The 16,886-nt window shown below is 43.0% G+C and overlaps 1 protein-coding gene across 3 annotated transcripts in view; it reads right to left on the reverse strand.

The window, feature by feature from the left end:
* rab11fip3 (RAB11 family interacting protein 3 (class II)) overlaps positions 1-16,886 on the reverse strand; it is a 47,696-nt gene that overhangs the window by 10,397 nt on the left and 20,413 nt on the right. For 2 of the 3 annotated variants that reach the window (XM_079493549.1, XM_079493548.1), the window contains 5 exons: positions 14,207-14,379; positions 4,196-4,393; positions 1,855-1,992; positions 815-850; positions 542-635 (listed from right to left, as the gene is read on the reverse strand). In XM_079493549.1, the coding sequence (XP_079349675.1) occupies positions 542-635; positions 815-850; positions 1,855-1,992; positions 4,196-4,393; positions 14,207-14,379 (639 nt within the window). The remainder of the gene's footprint in view (positions 1-541; positions 636-814; positions 851-1,854; positions 1,993-4,195; positions 4,394-14,206; positions 14,380-16,886) is intronic. The other variant, XM_079493550.1, reaches the window with a different exon arrangement.

A 16,886-nucleotide genomic window follows, 5' to 3' on the forward strand; every position in this document is an offset into this window, starting at 1 on the left:
TCCACATAAAACATCACCACATAAAAACAACATACAATATCCATACAAACAACAACGGACATCTAAATTACACTATTAAAATGCCAATTATATATAGATAATATAGGTTAAACATCATGTGCAAAAACACATAGATCATTCCAATTGTGTGGTCTCTCCCAATAATGTTTTTCTTTTGAAAGATTATGCATTTCACACAGACTTGTTGCATTCTGAGTCTGTCTGTCTGTGTCTATCCATCTGTATAGTAAATCCCCTTGAACTGCATTCGAAGCATTAACAGTGATTTATAAATGTAATGTAAAGTAAAGTATATATATATTTTTTAAACAGGGATATGGGTGAGGAAGGTGTGAGAAGGGTTTAGGGAATAATTGTCCCTAAAATGAACTGAAACTGGAAAATATTATGACAACTGCATAAAATATCTTGTCAACATTATTGTGTATACATCAACGAAAATAATTACAGAACACTGTTAAGCAGCGATTCATCCGTTTTCTTCACGGTAAATATTGCTGATTAATGGTGAACCCCTCACCTTGTCGGTGATGTCATTGTCAGCTAGCTCCAGAATGTCGCGGGTCAAATCACTCACGGTGTCCAGAGTCATTGAACTGTTCTGGAGAAGGTGCCTACAGGCAGAGGAGGGAGGAAGCATTAGTCAACAGGTCTTCTCCATGGGAAGGTCAGATATCCAAACAATATTTCCCATATACTGTAGATGCCAATGTATAAAACGGAACAGACCATCTCATTTAAACATATGAATAGTGCAGCCTACTGAAAAGAGTAAAACTGAGTGTTCACTTACCTCGCTACTTTCTTGCTGGACAGCCTCTTGCCTGCGCTGATGGGGGAGACGAAACAACAGGAAAGTGGTCAGGAAGACAGAAATGATAAAGGAAAGACATACGGTACTATCTCCTGGCATGCAGCCCTCATCCCTTCATCTACAGGGAGCCCAGCAGAGAGAGAGAGAGAGAGAGAGATGGGGCCACGGTGAGCTGGGCCATAACCATTAATCACCACAAATTGTGTTTTGTATGTTTTAATATTAAAATCACGTCACAGCAGTCTACCACAGTTATCAAGCATCTAAAAAGTGCTGATCTAGGATCAGTGCTGGCTTTCAGGATTTATCAATGGGAGGGTCAAAGGGTCCTGGCCACTAATCCTAGATCAGCAGTTCTGTTGTGAGAACTTTTATAAATGCACTCTTCTAAAAAAATAAAAAAGTGTAATTGCACTTGAACTGAAATATGCATAATGCAACAACACAATCTCCTACATTACGCAAATAAAACATTTAAGATACCATCTTTAAGATCATTGTGGACAGAGTGACAATGAATGAAAATGATGTATTATGGACGCATGGCAAATCGTAATTCATGTAGTTATGAGCCAGTCAGCAGACCCTGCAAATGGTTATGAAACTTCTGTAGAAAAGCATGACAGTCATTTGCACTTACCTTATTGAACAGACTCATTGTTCCATAATGCTACGTGCACATTTGAGTTTTAGATGAGATGAGTTTGACAATATCCTGACCACAAGCCAGAATAAAAAAACAAACAAAACAAAAAACAACACTGCAAGTCACACACAAAACGTGCAGAGGAGTGACGATGGAGTGATCACCATGATTGTGAGTGACTAACCAAAAACACACGCGCACACACGCCATAATACTCTGTACATGGATAGTACATTATACAGTACATGAACAGACAAGGTGTGTTTATTTTACGTTGATGTTTACCCAGGCACAGAGATCATGGCAATGTGTATGATACCTAAATGACACAGCGGTGTGTATACACAACACACATAAACACACAGGAGGTTACCTAGTCATCTCTAGGAAATTGAGGCGAGTGGAGAGGTCCTCGAGACGACTGATTTGTTTGTGACACTGGCTACAGAAAAAGTCCAGCGCCTCCTCCCTGAGGAAGCTCTGAAAGCGGTCAGGGAGAGGAGCGGGTGCACTGGAGAGAGGAGCAAAGCAAAAAGGGGGAGTAAGAGAGAGAGAAGGAGTAGTGAGTGATGGACAAGAAGGGGTGAACTCAGGCTGGAGAGGAGCGGAGGACTTCTCTGGGAGGGATTCCAGGGAAAGGTAATGTAGCAGAGAGCAGTGAAGTGCTGGGTGCTGGTATTTGAAGGGGGAAGTGAGCTGGAATATTCGGTGGTGACAAGACTCTGAAGGCAGTTTCCCAGTAAAGTGAATGAAATATATTCCTTTAGTATCAGTGTGCCATGGTACAATAGTCAAAACGCCTCAACATATGTACGCATGTTACTTTGCAACACGGTCACAGGGGGAGATGCATTTTACAGTTAAAATAATGCCACTCTCAAGCCAGCATACAAAGCATTTGGTGGTTTATTTTGTGTGTGTGTGTGTGTGTGTGTGTGTGTGTGTGTGTGTGTGTGTGTGTGTGTGTGTGTGTGTGTGTGTGTGTGTGTGTGTGTGTGTGAGAGAGAGAGAGCATGCGTGCGTGCGTGCGTGCGTGTACAGATGTAATGTGACATGTGTAATGTATCTGTCTGTAGCGGAAATATAATAATTTGATCCCCACACCCTGGGGTGTTTTTTGTCACTCTGCATTTTACTCAAAGTAGTAGCAGTATAAGCAGCCGTTGGTGTGAAGCACTCAAAGGGAGCAGTTAAGGGTTAAGTGACTTGCTCAGTTTGACATATTGCTGAGGGCTGGAAATCGAACGTGGGACCTTTGCCTTCCCAGGCGGGCTCCTTAACCAGTCAGGCCACCCCAAGTACTGTGATTCAACTCATTTACGTGTGTGCACTGTGCACACGCGTGTGTGTAGGTGGTACTGACGTCTAGTGCTACATGCATGCATCTCCATAATTAGCACGATCGGCTCACAGTGGGAGCTTTGAGTGGGTGTTGAGTGGGTGAGGTTTTGTGGGATGCAGCGATGTGTTGTGGATGTCTATTTTCCCCAGCGGGATAACCAAGTACAGAACGTACTATGTGCAGAACTGACTGGCCTCTGCCCTCTGCTACCTCAAAGATTTGCCCGTAGAAATCTTATGGACCATTCAGTCAACTCACAATGAAGAAAACGCTTTTAGGACAGTCCTATCAATGAGTGGCTTCTTTCCATATTTTGACAGGGCTACAAAAGCTAGGCAATTAGCTGCTAACGTGGAATTGTGCTTTAAACAACTCTGTGTCTGATGGAAGCAGAGTAGAAAACACAGGAAAAGTGAGTAGGAGAATTAAATGTATGATGTGACAGACAGACAGAGAGAGATTGAGAGAGAGAGAGAGAGCTTGGGTGCACTTCACTGTTTGACAGACACTTCACATGACTACAGACGACCTAAATGTGTATCTTGACAGTCGAGGGGCCAAGTGCGCTAACTAAGCACTCCTCGTCCTCAGGTTGTCTGATCGTTCCAGGAACATTCACCTTCTCTCTGTCCCAGTGGACTCAGCTATAGAATCTGCAGCAACTTATAACGATGTGAGCGTGTCAAGTAGCTGCATTCAGATAACTAAGGAGTTCAGGAAAGGGAACACAGCGGTGGAACAAACTACAGCCTGCTATATTCTCACTCTGACTAACTCTGACAACAGTCAGAGGAAAACAGACTTGATCGAATGACTACTTCCTTTTCTGTTGCACTTCCGGACTAAAGGAAGGCAGTTCAGGGTGGGACGGACATTCTCCACAGAGTGCTTATCAATGACTGACCTCAGACTCTTTCTGAACAAACAGTCACGCTGGAAAGTAGTTAGTGACATGACATCCAAGGAGACTGTAGTTGATAATGTAGCTGACAGTGTCATTATCATTAGGTACCGCAACCAGATAAGAAATTGTTGTGAGGTGTCAAACCGGGATGAAATACAGAAATCTTCATGGCCTTTGTAATGTATTTTTAATTGACTATATTGACAAAGAGGCTATCTTGGGGTGGGGAAACTCCACCCCATCCCAAGCCACTGAGTATGTCATAAGAGTTAATGGCCAGACAGTAGACACAGAAGCCACTCTTGTTTGGTTTAATTTACAGTAGGTTCACAGCTGAAATGTGTAATTAAGGATGTTTAAAGGAAGTACCGCTCAATGGAGACATATATCACATAATTTGACGCTTGGTCCATAAATATCCACGTTATCTCCCAGTGTTGGGACTCGGGAGTAGTGATGGGTTTCTACCTGGGAGACAGGAGCAGCGAGGATCTGTTGACTTGGTCAGGGGTCAGCAGCAGGGAGGGGTCCTCCTCAGTGCCGTCCATGCTGGACTCCAGCAGCAACTCTGAGGTGTTGCTCTCCCCAAAGTCCTCAAAATGCTCCTCCTCTCCGCCGATGACGGTCACCAGAGAGTGGTTGTGGAGGTCAGAGTTCAATGAGAACCTGAAAAGGAGTGGGTACATGAATGACTGGGTGATATACAGTATGCACACATTGTCAATCGCTATGGTTTGCCATGTGTACACATTTGCTGCACATACCGGCAAATACGTTTTTCTTCAGAATTGTTGTGTCATTGTGCAATAAATGGAAGGAGTACATGACATGTAACTAGCATTTTTTTGTTTTGTTTTGCAATTCAGAAAACTTCAGTAGTCAATATCACAATACTGTATTATACATCCTAGGGGACCAAGGCGATGGTGGATGAGTGTTTGTGGAGGTTGACATAACATAATGTGTTACGTTTAGATGCTAAAGGCTCTTCATGTCAAGGAACCCCAGATTAATATAAAATTGTCCACGGACATCCATCTGAAAATACATTTTTAGTTTTTTGTTAAAATGATAAAAATATATTCAATATATTTTAATTGATTCTCTTTTTTTAATAACAGATGTACAACCTCACAATGTGTCGCTGTGAGCTGTAGATCTGCCATTTTAATTTGTGCTTGTTTTCATAGACCTGGCCACTTGTTTCTCTTGCCAAATCTGGCAACACAGCAAGAGGAAGTTATGCACACACAAACGCAAAGACTTATGGGTTATAGGAAACAGGTTAATAAACTACTAAGCTCTGGCATCAAATATTTACCAATCTGAGAACCCATCGTCAAAAAATAAAGGAAAAACAGTGCCCTCTTTTCCTTAGAATTTGATGGCGTCAACAGTCTGTCTCAAGAGACTAATGCCCTCATTTATCAATGTAGTGTAAATTCTGCCTCAAATTCGAGCATGGGTGTTGCATGATGCAAAGCCAATATTTTTTCCTCGCCCGCCTCGCTGCCCGCCACACACGCACGCACGCACGCGTCACTGTGTTGTTAGTTGTATATTAAATTATTAAAGTCTTTATTCATTTAATATACAATATATATTAGTGAACGAAAACCTGAACCTGTGAAGCTTAAATAATAAATAGCTCACATGTCATTGGCATGAGTTTGGACGTGCACAGCCCGTGACAACCGCACCTGCTCCTCCTGTCCTGTGTCTCTGTGGTCTGTGACACTGTGACCATGCACTTTATGACAGTCTATATTAGATCGTCTAGCTGCAGTGGCTGGGCTGACAAATGTTCCCCCGCGGGATAATAAGGTATCTATCTATCTATCTAATGAATGCACAGCCTAAACCTTATGTGGTACTGGTGGCGGTGGGCTGGCTGGGCGCTGGCTCGGCACATTTGGCATTCGAGCGAAGCGTCGGGTTTATCCTTAAACGAGACGACGAGATTGCACATACCGTAACTCCAGAAAGACATGGGCCTGCTGTAGATTACTGTACCCGTTGGGAGACTTGACTGATCCAGCTGCAGCAGTCTCCCTCCAATGCCTCTCCATGTCATGAAACTATTCCAGCACAGGCAGCGCAAATCCTTGCATGTAGGCCATGTAGGCATGTGGCATGCGCATAGGCAAAACACTGTTTAAATGGCTTAAGCATCTAATTTGCAACATTATTTTTAATTGCATGATTTTAATTGCTTGTACACCTGGAAATTTCATATGTCAAAAATATTTGTATGATATCTATTAGTTTTATATATTTTTTAGGAGTGAATACATATGTTTGGATGCCTGTGACAGCCTGTAAGTCAATGCTGCTCCGCTTTTCTACGACAAAAAAAACAGGTGAGGACAAAGCCTACGACAGCTCCCGACCTGACGTGATATTTGGCCGGGCGCACGCCAAAGTTCAAGTTCACGCTGGAATGATAAATGCCGGAAATTGCGGTGATTCCGGCGTGCACCCATATTTGGGCGTACGCCGCGTTGATAAATGAGGGCCTAAGTATTTACAGACCACATAGGCAGGTGTGCATAGCCAGGCTCATCTATTATGACTGCTTGAGAAGATAAGTGCTGCAGTCGTTCAGTGTGTCTGTGTGCCAAGCTTGGTCTGTAAGAGCTGGCAGGATGTTTGCGTACTGGACCCAGAGGCCCGGAAATGAAAAGAACCAAATCACAAACAAGACCATTTACTCTGGTGATTTATCATCGGCAAAGAAGTGCAGCAATTCATAGTCTCATCGAAGGTATTCTGTTAATTCACATTCATGTCTGCCCTGGTGAAAACAAAATGTCTTGCATTGTACTTGGCTGGCAATGAGGAAATGTGATGTCTACACTAGCAGCATGTGAGCAGAGCTTTCACTGGGTTTTATGTGGGCTAAGCTTAAGCGATAACCTTATCGGAGAGTGTTCACACACTGTCCTAACAATGTTTGTTTAGTAATTGGCAGACAGTATTAGCTTGTGACTAAATGACTGGAGGATAAATATAGTAATCCTTGCTAAAGCCCAACCAATATATTGGACAATGTTTCACTTTGTTGACAATGACATCACTGGCACTGTATCTGACACGCCAGGATTTTTTGTCACCACTTTCAACCTAGCGTCCCTATTTGGGGCATAATTATAGATGAAAAGTTTCAAAGATGATGAAGAAAAAATAGATCTACAAGCTCACAACAAGTTGCATTGTGAGGTTAATAGGTTATATGAAATTGTATTTTATTTTGTATAGTATCACATGTTTTTTGTTTATTTCTTGCTTATAAAAGGTAAAGTCTAAACATCTGTAATCGCTGGTCTAGGACTCTCCAAAAATCGTAAACGGAATCGGACCCAAACATCTGGCATCGGTCAGGCTCTGATCCGGCTTGCTCTTGTGCATAGCTGGAAAGCTTGTCTTCCCTGCTACCCTACAGGAAACTGTAGTTGTCTCAACTACCAACAGGATAACAGGATGTCCAAATCAGCAAAACACAATCTGTAGTCACACAACAATAGTGGTCAAATTCTAGCTTTTCAGAGAATGACCCATTAACCTTTACCAACTCGGGCGCTGATGGCTTAGTGGTTTTATTTATTTTACAATTTACAATTATAATGTAGGCATTTAGCAGACACTCTTCTGTAAGAGACATTAGTCAAGTCAACAGTAAATAGTACTGAGAAAACAAGTCTGTGCAACAGTAATTAGCATAGCAGCCAGTATACGAGCATCAGCTGCAGAATATCTGAATATCATACATTAACTAGCAACTATCTGAATAGCCATCAATTACAAACGCAAATAAATGCATCTTGTACTTCTATTGCGTACTTGCGTACCTTCAGGCACACCAGATGACATTTCACACAATCCTCAACTTCTTACAGAACTCAAACAACATTTAGTCAATACAGCAAATTACTGTATGTGTGTATTGACCTGTGAGTATAACTCATGTTGCTATGATTAGGTGATGTAATGGTGATGTAAAACAAACAGACAAAACAAACATTAAACTCTCTTTTTAGTTTTTTGTTAATGGCATTTAATGTTTGTGTTAGCGACTAAACAAACATTAAACTCTTTCCATTGTCAATGGCGTTTTTGAGGGGTGCCAGCCCCTCCTATACACAGGTTTAATGTCTGTCTTTAGTTCAATGTTTGTTTTGTAAACGCCATTGACAATGAAGGGAAGATTTACGTCATAATGTGCCTCATTACGTCATATTGTCTCTTTATTGTTAATGGCGTTTAATGTTTGTGTTGGTACCGTTTCTTTTACATCACCATTACATCACCTAATCAACATGAGTTAGACTTTAATATATTAGCGCCCCTCACTTCACACGGGTGTGATTTTTAATGTTTGTTTAACTAAAAACAAACCTGTATATAGGAATAGGAGGGGCTAGCGCCCCTCAAAAACATATCTGGATACACTTACCCAGAACCCAGGCCTGTGTAAGGGCCCATATTTAGGTCTCTCATAGAGAGGGCAGGTGATGAGAGAGAAGGCACTCCTCTAGCTGGTGTGTGTAAGCCTCAGAGAAACCGGACATAAAATCCCATAAAACCCCAGTGGAATCCTGACGTTTCACTTGTTTACAGTAACATGAAATAAACCCACAGCTCTCTGGTTTGTAAAAGGTAAAAGTGGCCAGGGTGATGTTGTGGTCCTCACAGCTTGCTATTGTGCAGTTCCGTGTGAGTGCTAGTGAATCATCGGTGCCACCCGTTAGACTCAAGTTTGAATCGGGACAGGGCGGCTGCGAGTGGCTGGTGTTAATCAGATTTTAGGCTAAGTAGGGGCTAATAGGCAAGCACACTGACTCTCCCAGCTGGGGTTGGATGGAAAGGGCCGGGAATAGGTGGGTGGAGCTAGTTAATCGTGTTAAGATTCCTAATCCCTGGAGTACTCCTACTGTATATGTGTCAGCCATTGTCTTCAGTAGTAGGGGTAAGCAAGGTTAGCTATGCTTTATTGCAAAATACAGCCTAAAAGGCCCTTCTGTCAGCAGTTACTTAAGGTCAGTGTTGAGTCACTGCATGTAGGAAGCAATAAAGAGTTGTTTTGACTGGAAGATGTTCAAGTGCTTGAATTGTGGATTTTTTTGTTTACCAAGACTGAAGAATAGTGATGCCTTTGATCATTTGAAAAAGTCAACGAAGAAATACATTGACCTTGTAATTTGAGTGATATTTTAAAAATAAATCCTCTTTCAAAGAGGTTCACTGGTATCACAGGAAGTGCACCTTCCAAAATCAGGGTTGGGGGAGTTAGATTAGCCCCTTTCCAACTAAAGAGAAAAAAAGGAAAATACGTAAAAGAGCTTACTCCACACTTCCTGGAATTCAAGGCTCAGTCATGGAACGGGAAGTCCAAACACATCCCTGACAGGCAGAGCCGTCCAATCCGTCATCAGGACCAAGAGACAGGTCACACAGTCAGCAGATAAGGCCTCATTCCTCAACACTTCCTCCCCCGTGCCTGGCACAAACTATGCCCCCACAAAAACAACACGTTCATTCAGACATGCACGCGGCGGTGTGCTGCAGCCAGTCGGCTTGCAACGCCCGGGTGGAAGGATTCAATTAGGTCAACCTCGCAAGGCACTTCCAACACACAACCCCCACGAAACATAGGAGTTTGTTAGCTATAAATTGGCCAGTGAACCCAAGTTTTCCTATTCAGTGGTCAGAATTAATGTGTCACCCGCCCCCCCCCCCCCCCCCCCCCCCCCCCCTATCCTGAGGTAGGGCAGTAGAGTAGCCACAACTTAACTCTACTCCAGTGCCGGCCCTTACAACTGCATTTCTCTGTACTTCACTGAACTTTTTCCAAGCCTCTAATTCAGTGTTATCCAAACACGGATCCTGACCCTTTTTTTATGGACAGCGAATATACAGCTTTTTTTTGTTTTACCTTTGGTAAAGTTAACTTTTTTCTTTTATCCCACAAAACATTCCTAAAAAATCCAGAGACAAATTAAGATAAATGAACAATATTAATACAAAATGTGCCAGATTGTGAGCTTGTACATCAGTTACTTTAACTATTTTTGAAAAATAAATGAATGGTGATGAATGGTCTGAAATTGCAGGGAAACCCTGCTCTAGTTGGCCCAGCCCCAGTGTTGAAATTTAGTTTTCAAAAATGTAATTAATCTTTTACCTAAGAAACCTGTTTTACACAATATTTTATGTTGAGTAAAGCCTGAAAAGAATACAAACATTTCTGCACAAGGAAATAGAAATCTTTGTCTCGAACGCTCAAACAATGATCGAAAGCTGTATTTCAATGATCAGAATTAGACACTAAACCAATCAGCCCGTTTGAACTGTCTAAAGAACGTCAGAGAGATAGCTGTTCGAAATCATCTGCTCATATGCGGTGTGGTCAGTCATCCTTGCTAAAAGTGCCTTGCTGCTCGAGAGATTCCACAACAGCGACCTAAGAGGTGGGGGTAGCATCATGGGCTGAGGATAACTGGCCACTGTCCAGTACCCACAACCGTTAATCATCTTCATTCCAAGTTAACATTGCAAACTGCTAATGAGTATGAGTAACAGATTCCCACTCAACAAACGTGTCAGGCGTCGAAAGAAAACAACAAGACGATGCAAAATGGAGAGTTTGGCAAGACTGTGAATTAAGATTGAGCATTGCTGTTACCCAATTTAGTAAAAACCACAATGAGACATTAGATAAATTAAAAGATTTAAAAGATTAACTTATCTTACTATAATCAGTACAGGCTGATGCCCCATCCTGATAATTCAAAACAGATAGAAACATTCCATTCTCATAAAACAGACCCGATGATCCACTCAGACACACTGAGAAGGACCGTAAAGGACCGTTAGAAAGTCTCTCTGTGCACAAGGTCTCACACCGTTTAGAAAGTCTCTCTGTGCACAAGGTCTCACACCGTAAAGGACCTTTAGAAAGTCTCTCTGTGCACAAGGTCTCACACCGTAAAGGACCTTTAGAAAGTCTCTCTGTGCACAAGGTCTCACACCGTAAAGGACCTTTAGAAAGTCTCTCTGTGCACAAGGTCTCACACCGTTTAGAAAGTCTCTCTGTGCACAAGGTCTCACACCGTAAAGGACCTTTAGAAAGTCTCTCTGTGCACAAGGTCTCACACCGTTTAGAAAGTCTCTCTGTGCACAAGGTCTCACACCGTAAAGGACCTTTAGAAAGTCTCTCTGTGCACAAGGTCTCACACCGTTTAGAAAGTCTCTCTGTGCACAAGGTCTCACACCGTAAAGGACCTTTAGAAAGTCTCTCTGTGCACAAGGTCTCACACCGTTTAGAAAGTCTCTCTGTGCACAAGGTCTCACACCGTAAAGGACCTTTAGAAAGTCTCTCTGTGCACAAGGTCTCACACCGTTTAGAAAGTCTCTCTGTGCACAAGGTCTCACACCGTAAAGGACCTTTAGAAAGTCTCTCTGTGCACAAGGTCTCACACCGTTTAGAAAGTCTCTCTGTGCACAAGGTCTCACACCGTTAAGGACCTTTAGAAAGTCTCTCTGTGCACAAGGTCTCTCACACCGTAAAGGACCTTTAGAAAGTCTCTCTGTGCACAAGGTCTCACACCGTAAAGGACCTTTAGAAAGTCTCTCTGTGCACAAGGTCTCACACCGTTAAGGACCTTTAGAAAGTCTCTCTGTGCACAAGGTCTCACACCGTTAAGGACCTTTAGAAAGTCTCTCTGTGCACAAGGTCTCACACCGTTAAGGACCTTTAGAAAGTCTCTCTGTGCACAAGGTCTCACACCGTTAAGGACCTTTAGAAAGTCTCTCTGTGCACAAGGTCTCACACCGTTAAGGACCTTTAGAAAGTCTCTCTGTGCACAAGGTCTCACACCGTTTCACTTGCTTATCTCTAGTCCAAGTTATCTTTAGATGAGCAGTGAAAGACACAACAATCACAAAAAGTGTCAACTAGTTCACTGTGGTGCAGATTAGGAAGCGTTGCCTGAATTTTAACTTGTATTCATCTACAGGATTTGATGTACAGTATGCATACGGTATAACTTACACAAATCTTACAATAACTAACAATATATACACTGATTTACAAGGATTTCTAAGGGTTAATCCGGTGAACTCAAGCACCTTCAGGTAGACAATCTAACAACATCGGAGGTACTGGGAGCATCAGATCAAACACAGTGGCTGTCCACCGCATCATTTTAATCTCGCCGTCTGCTGACCCAAATAGACTCTACAAGTAGTCCCTGATCCAGAGTTGGCTCGTAAAGCATGTGGAGGCTGTGGAAGGCGTGTGTGAAGGGCCAGTGCAGGGCTGTGCCTCTTAGTGGAGGACTTGACACACATTTACAGAAAGCCTTATGGCCGGAAGGTCATATTATTATAACCTGATCCACATGATTTATAACAGAGAAGCTAATCAGTAATCAGAGAAGCTTTGACCTAAACCATCCTTTTCAGAATCAAGTTCACATCCCTACATGCAGAGTCTACATCCTGACCTGGATTGTAGATGGTGTCTAGTTGCCCCAGGGGGGCACTTACATTACTACAGTAAGTTGAGGTACTCTAGATGCATGTCGGGACAGAGAAGCCCACATTCATACCCCCATTTGTTCTAATACGCCCTTTTTTAAAACACACAGAAATTAATGTTCTGCCCTTTTTTTCTAACAAATATATGAATGGTCTAATTTGTTCATAGACTTGGTTTAAAATAGGAGGGTAATCAGAGTAGTCAGTCATTATGGTTAGCTAGTGCCATCTGGTGTAAAGTACTTTTCTTTTTATTCCATGTTTAATGTTCCAACTTTCTTACTGAACTTAACTACTTTCAATCTGGTCTTAAATAGTGAAAATAGCAGATCTAGTTCAAAATGCATCGCAATCCGATTCTGTGAGGTTCTAGATCAGATTTTTTTCCCTATTCGTCATACAAAAAAGCATGTAGGGCCTAAGTGGTTAAATACCCCCCACCCTTATTTAAGAGAATTTACATTTTTAAAGGGATAGTTCACCCAAGAAATGACTTATTTTCTATCAATTGCACACTCCATGAAGCCTTGAATTCATGGATTGTTTTGTTTTTTTCCGCATTCCTAAGTCAATAATTTGGTAAATAACTGGTGGAGTCTCTGGTAGGAGACTCAAAGAGTCTGACAGGGGATTCACACTGAGACTGACTGAGTCCGTTTGATTTGAACCGTTCGTTCCCGAATACGGTTGCCTGGTCCCAGCTGGCCATGATTCACAATGGGCTTTGATTCTAGCGCACCCGAGTACACTTGCATAACACACTTTAATCCTCCAGGTGGCGGTGTGCTTGATGGCTGGCACGCACGGACACTGACCATCAACTATGGGACATTTGTCTCCAATAAATCCATAATGCATTGCATTGCCTCTTTGCCGTTCCTTCACTGTCAGCCTGCTATTCACTCTGTCAGTCAGTTCTGTGCTCCGGTGTCATGTTTGATTAGTTTGCTATGGATTCTACTTTAGCATTATTATTATTAGTTTTACTTTGGAGACTATGCCAAGTCCAAGAGCTAGATGTAGTCATCAGCGCGTACTGCGCGTATATGCAGATTCAACAGGAGATAGGTGGCGTTGAGAAATGCGCTGGTGTTACACATCGTGCAGCGTCTGTGTGTTTTTTTTTAGTGGTGCAACCACTCCAAGGAACAGCAATGTCCGTGTTAACCTATGTGACTATGTTTGTGTGTGACGAGTACCAGTAGGGGCAAAAGTGGCGCTGTTGTGCCAGAAACAGAGAGAGAGAGATAGCGCTGCACTGTTGCCTGCTAATGAGAGAGGAGAGAGAGAGGGGGGGAAGTTGCACCACTCAGTTCACACAGGTGTGATTTTTGTTGACGCTTGGCTCGTCGACTAGAGATTATGTCACGTTCTAAAAAAACAGTCCACGTCCTTCTTTAGGTACGCATGCATTCACATTGGAACGATCCGTATCCGAATACACTTCAACGGTCCAGAGACACGCCCCCCCAGGACGGTTGGGTGATGCGCTCCCAGGAACGGTACGCATCGTTCACACTACCACAACATCTGCCAAGTGGTCCTGAGTGCGCACCCATAGTGTGAATCCCCTGTGAGACTTCTTCTGCAGACTCTGCCGGTCATCAAATTATTGGCTTAGGAATGTGACAACAAAAAAAGTCATTTTGAGGGGTGAACAATCCCTTTAAAGTTCCCCCTTTAAATGCAAAGAGAAAGAAATTGCGCGCACGCACACACACACACGTCGAGAAAACAAGGTTGACGGCCCTGCTTGTGTGGCCCAATCCTGGAATGCACCTATAATGACAATATAAGCAACTACTGTATACTGAGGAGGAGCTCCAATGTGTGCAGCACTGAAGCAAAGCATGAACAGTTGAATGGGTCCTCCTAGGAAGTCAACCGCTGTGACTTTACTTTGAATGGATTGCAGTTTGTATGCCTGAACCTTATGCTGACCTGTTGCTGATATCATCAGCATCATGTATGGTGGCCTCGATGCCGCTGTCCGTCTCCACCTCCTCGTGCATCTCGGGCGGTACGAGGGCTCCCGTGTCCTCATCCGTGAAGGTCTCACACTCGCTGTAGGTGCTCTCTGACCCCAGGTACGCGCTGTCTGTCACCTCATTTTGCTACAATGAGATGAGAGTTGGAGAAAAACGGTCAATTATGATATCATCGCCGGTTAGCGGGAACACACACATACACGATTGTTAGAATGGGTTAATAATAAATTCGCCACCTAGAAAACGTTGTAGTGAGGCCAATATATGCTACTACTGCGTATATTATGCCTGTTGAATATAAACACAAAACACAATAAGGAATACCTCATAGCTCATACCATATATCCAGTTTTATGTCTTATAGATTTCCAGACCTGCTGTCAGACATAATAGATGTCTCCAGTCCACAGAGAATATATTTACCTATATTCGCTGAAGTAAAGATGCTGTGGTCATAAAAGTGTATTGACAGGCATCAGCTGGTCTTTGTTATTCCATGATGTAATAGGTCACTAAATGATAATGGCTGAAGACGTCCAATGACAAAACAGAAATACAAGACACCAGTTTCAAACGGGAGCCCATTTTTAACATTCACATACAGCAAGCGGGTATAAATGCCAATTACGCCAACGTCCAAAAAACCAAAGAACACGTGGGCTTCAGATGCAGCCTGTTGCCTTTCTGAAGCCTGTGCCAAGCAAAACCTGCTGTCCCGACACCTTCAGTCCACAAGTACAAGCAAACAAGCAACTCTTCATAAGCTTCTGAATTTTCCGGGCACAAAACACCAAATGCTCAACTAGAATGCTCAACTAAACTGCTTGTTGCAATTATCATGAATCCACCATAAATGGCAGGTCTGTCTTACCTACCTGTCTGTGTAAAGCTCCGGGAGGTGCAGGGCCCAGAGGGCTATCCACCATGCCCAAAACCATGCTCTCTAGCCCAGCCTCACTGACAGGAAAGCTGGCCTGTCATGGGACCCCTGCGATTACCCCCCCTCCTAGCGCTTCCTCCCTTTCACTCTCAAAAGAGAGAGAGAGAGTGAGAGAAAATGAGTGAACATTTTAAAATATCAAAACACCTCATTCCTCCATTCAGCTCTGCTGGGTGTTCAGGGGGCGGGGACAGGGACAGGGAGAGAAAGTCCAAAGACCAGGGAAGGCGGCTTGGGGCACTCACACCAGTGGTGGAAGAGGTACTCTGCTTTTTTACTTTTAAGTAAAACAAAAGTAGCAATACCACAATGTAGAAATACTCTGTTACAAGTAAATGTCCTGTATTCAATATCATACTTGAGTAAAAGTATAAAAGTACTGGCATCAAAATATACTTCAAGTGCTAAAGTAAATATACTCTAAAAACATATAACTATAAAATAGAGCTTATGTGGCTCTATGTTTTGTAATAATAATCTAAATCTGCATAGTAACTAAAGCTGTCAAATAATTGCAGTGGAGTAAAAAGTACAATATTTGCCTCTGAGATGTAGTGGGGTAGAAGTACCTCAAAATTGCACTTAAGTACAGTACTTGAGAAAATGTACTTTGTTATTATCCACCACTGACAGTGACTCCTCAACCCCTAGGTTAAAACACAACACAAGATTAGACCTACGCCTATTTAATCTCGAATGTCTCCTGGCGTGGGTTCTAGTTCTAGTTCCTAGTCGCCATGTGACAATGTAAATCATTAAGCCATGTTCTACCAGTGTCCCGGTTCGCACAGCCAGCAGACAGAATGAAGGCGTGCAGTACTGTATATCATAGAGTGTTGACATAACTCCCTGGCGATGCGCCTAATAACAGGCAATTAGAGACAGAAAAAGAAAAAAAGACTGCCAGATACATTTTGGATTGTGAGAACAGGAGAGGGCCTCTTATTTGTTGTTTGCTGTTCCAAAGAAATATCCCAAACCCAAAAGGGAGGGAAAGTTTAGTGAAGGAGGGGGCGGGTTGGACGGGGGCCGTTTTTATGTACCTCTTCTGCCAGGCCTCCGGTGAACAGCCTCACCTCGCCTGTTTTGAAAGCAAACAGGTCTAAGACAGCGTGGCCATTGAGAGAGAGGACTCCGCTGCCAGGAACCAGAGGAAAAAACAAGGCCAGGGATACAGGTGTGGTGTCTACTTCAAACACATCCACCAACTCTACAAATATGGCCGCTTACAGTATGCCTTCCAAGAAATAGTGACTAGCTACCGGGACGTTTCAGGTCTAAAATGTACATTTAAAAACAAATAACCCAAGACTGATCACACACCATTAGCTCAGAGTTCGATTAATTCTGCATTGTAGGCCTGGGCCATGGCTCAATGGTCCAGGCACCTTGGCTGGTAATCCAGTCTGGCAGTGTGCCGCGGGATCGACTCCCGATCCCGACGGCCTTTACTGCATGTCTTCCCCCCATCTCTCTCCCCATTTCCTGTCAGCCTACTGTCTGTCCCTCCATGAAAAATATAAAATAAAGACGAAAGCCACAAAAAAACATTCTATTTCTATCCAGAGTGATCTGATACAAAGGTTTCTCTGCCTTCTTTGGAGCCTGTGAGATAGTAGCGGCACATATCTGCAACGAAGCATTGTATCAGTGCTTCTCATTATAGAGCTGCTGGCAGATTTATGAGTCTCTC

The sequence above is a fragment of the Electrona antarctica genome, assembly GCF_951216825.1.
Source record: "Electrona antarctica genome assembly, chromosome: 22".
NCBI classification, from domain to species: domain Eukaryota; kingdom Metazoa; phylum Chordata; class Actinopteri; order Myctophiformes; family Myctophidae; genus Electrona; species Electrona antarctica.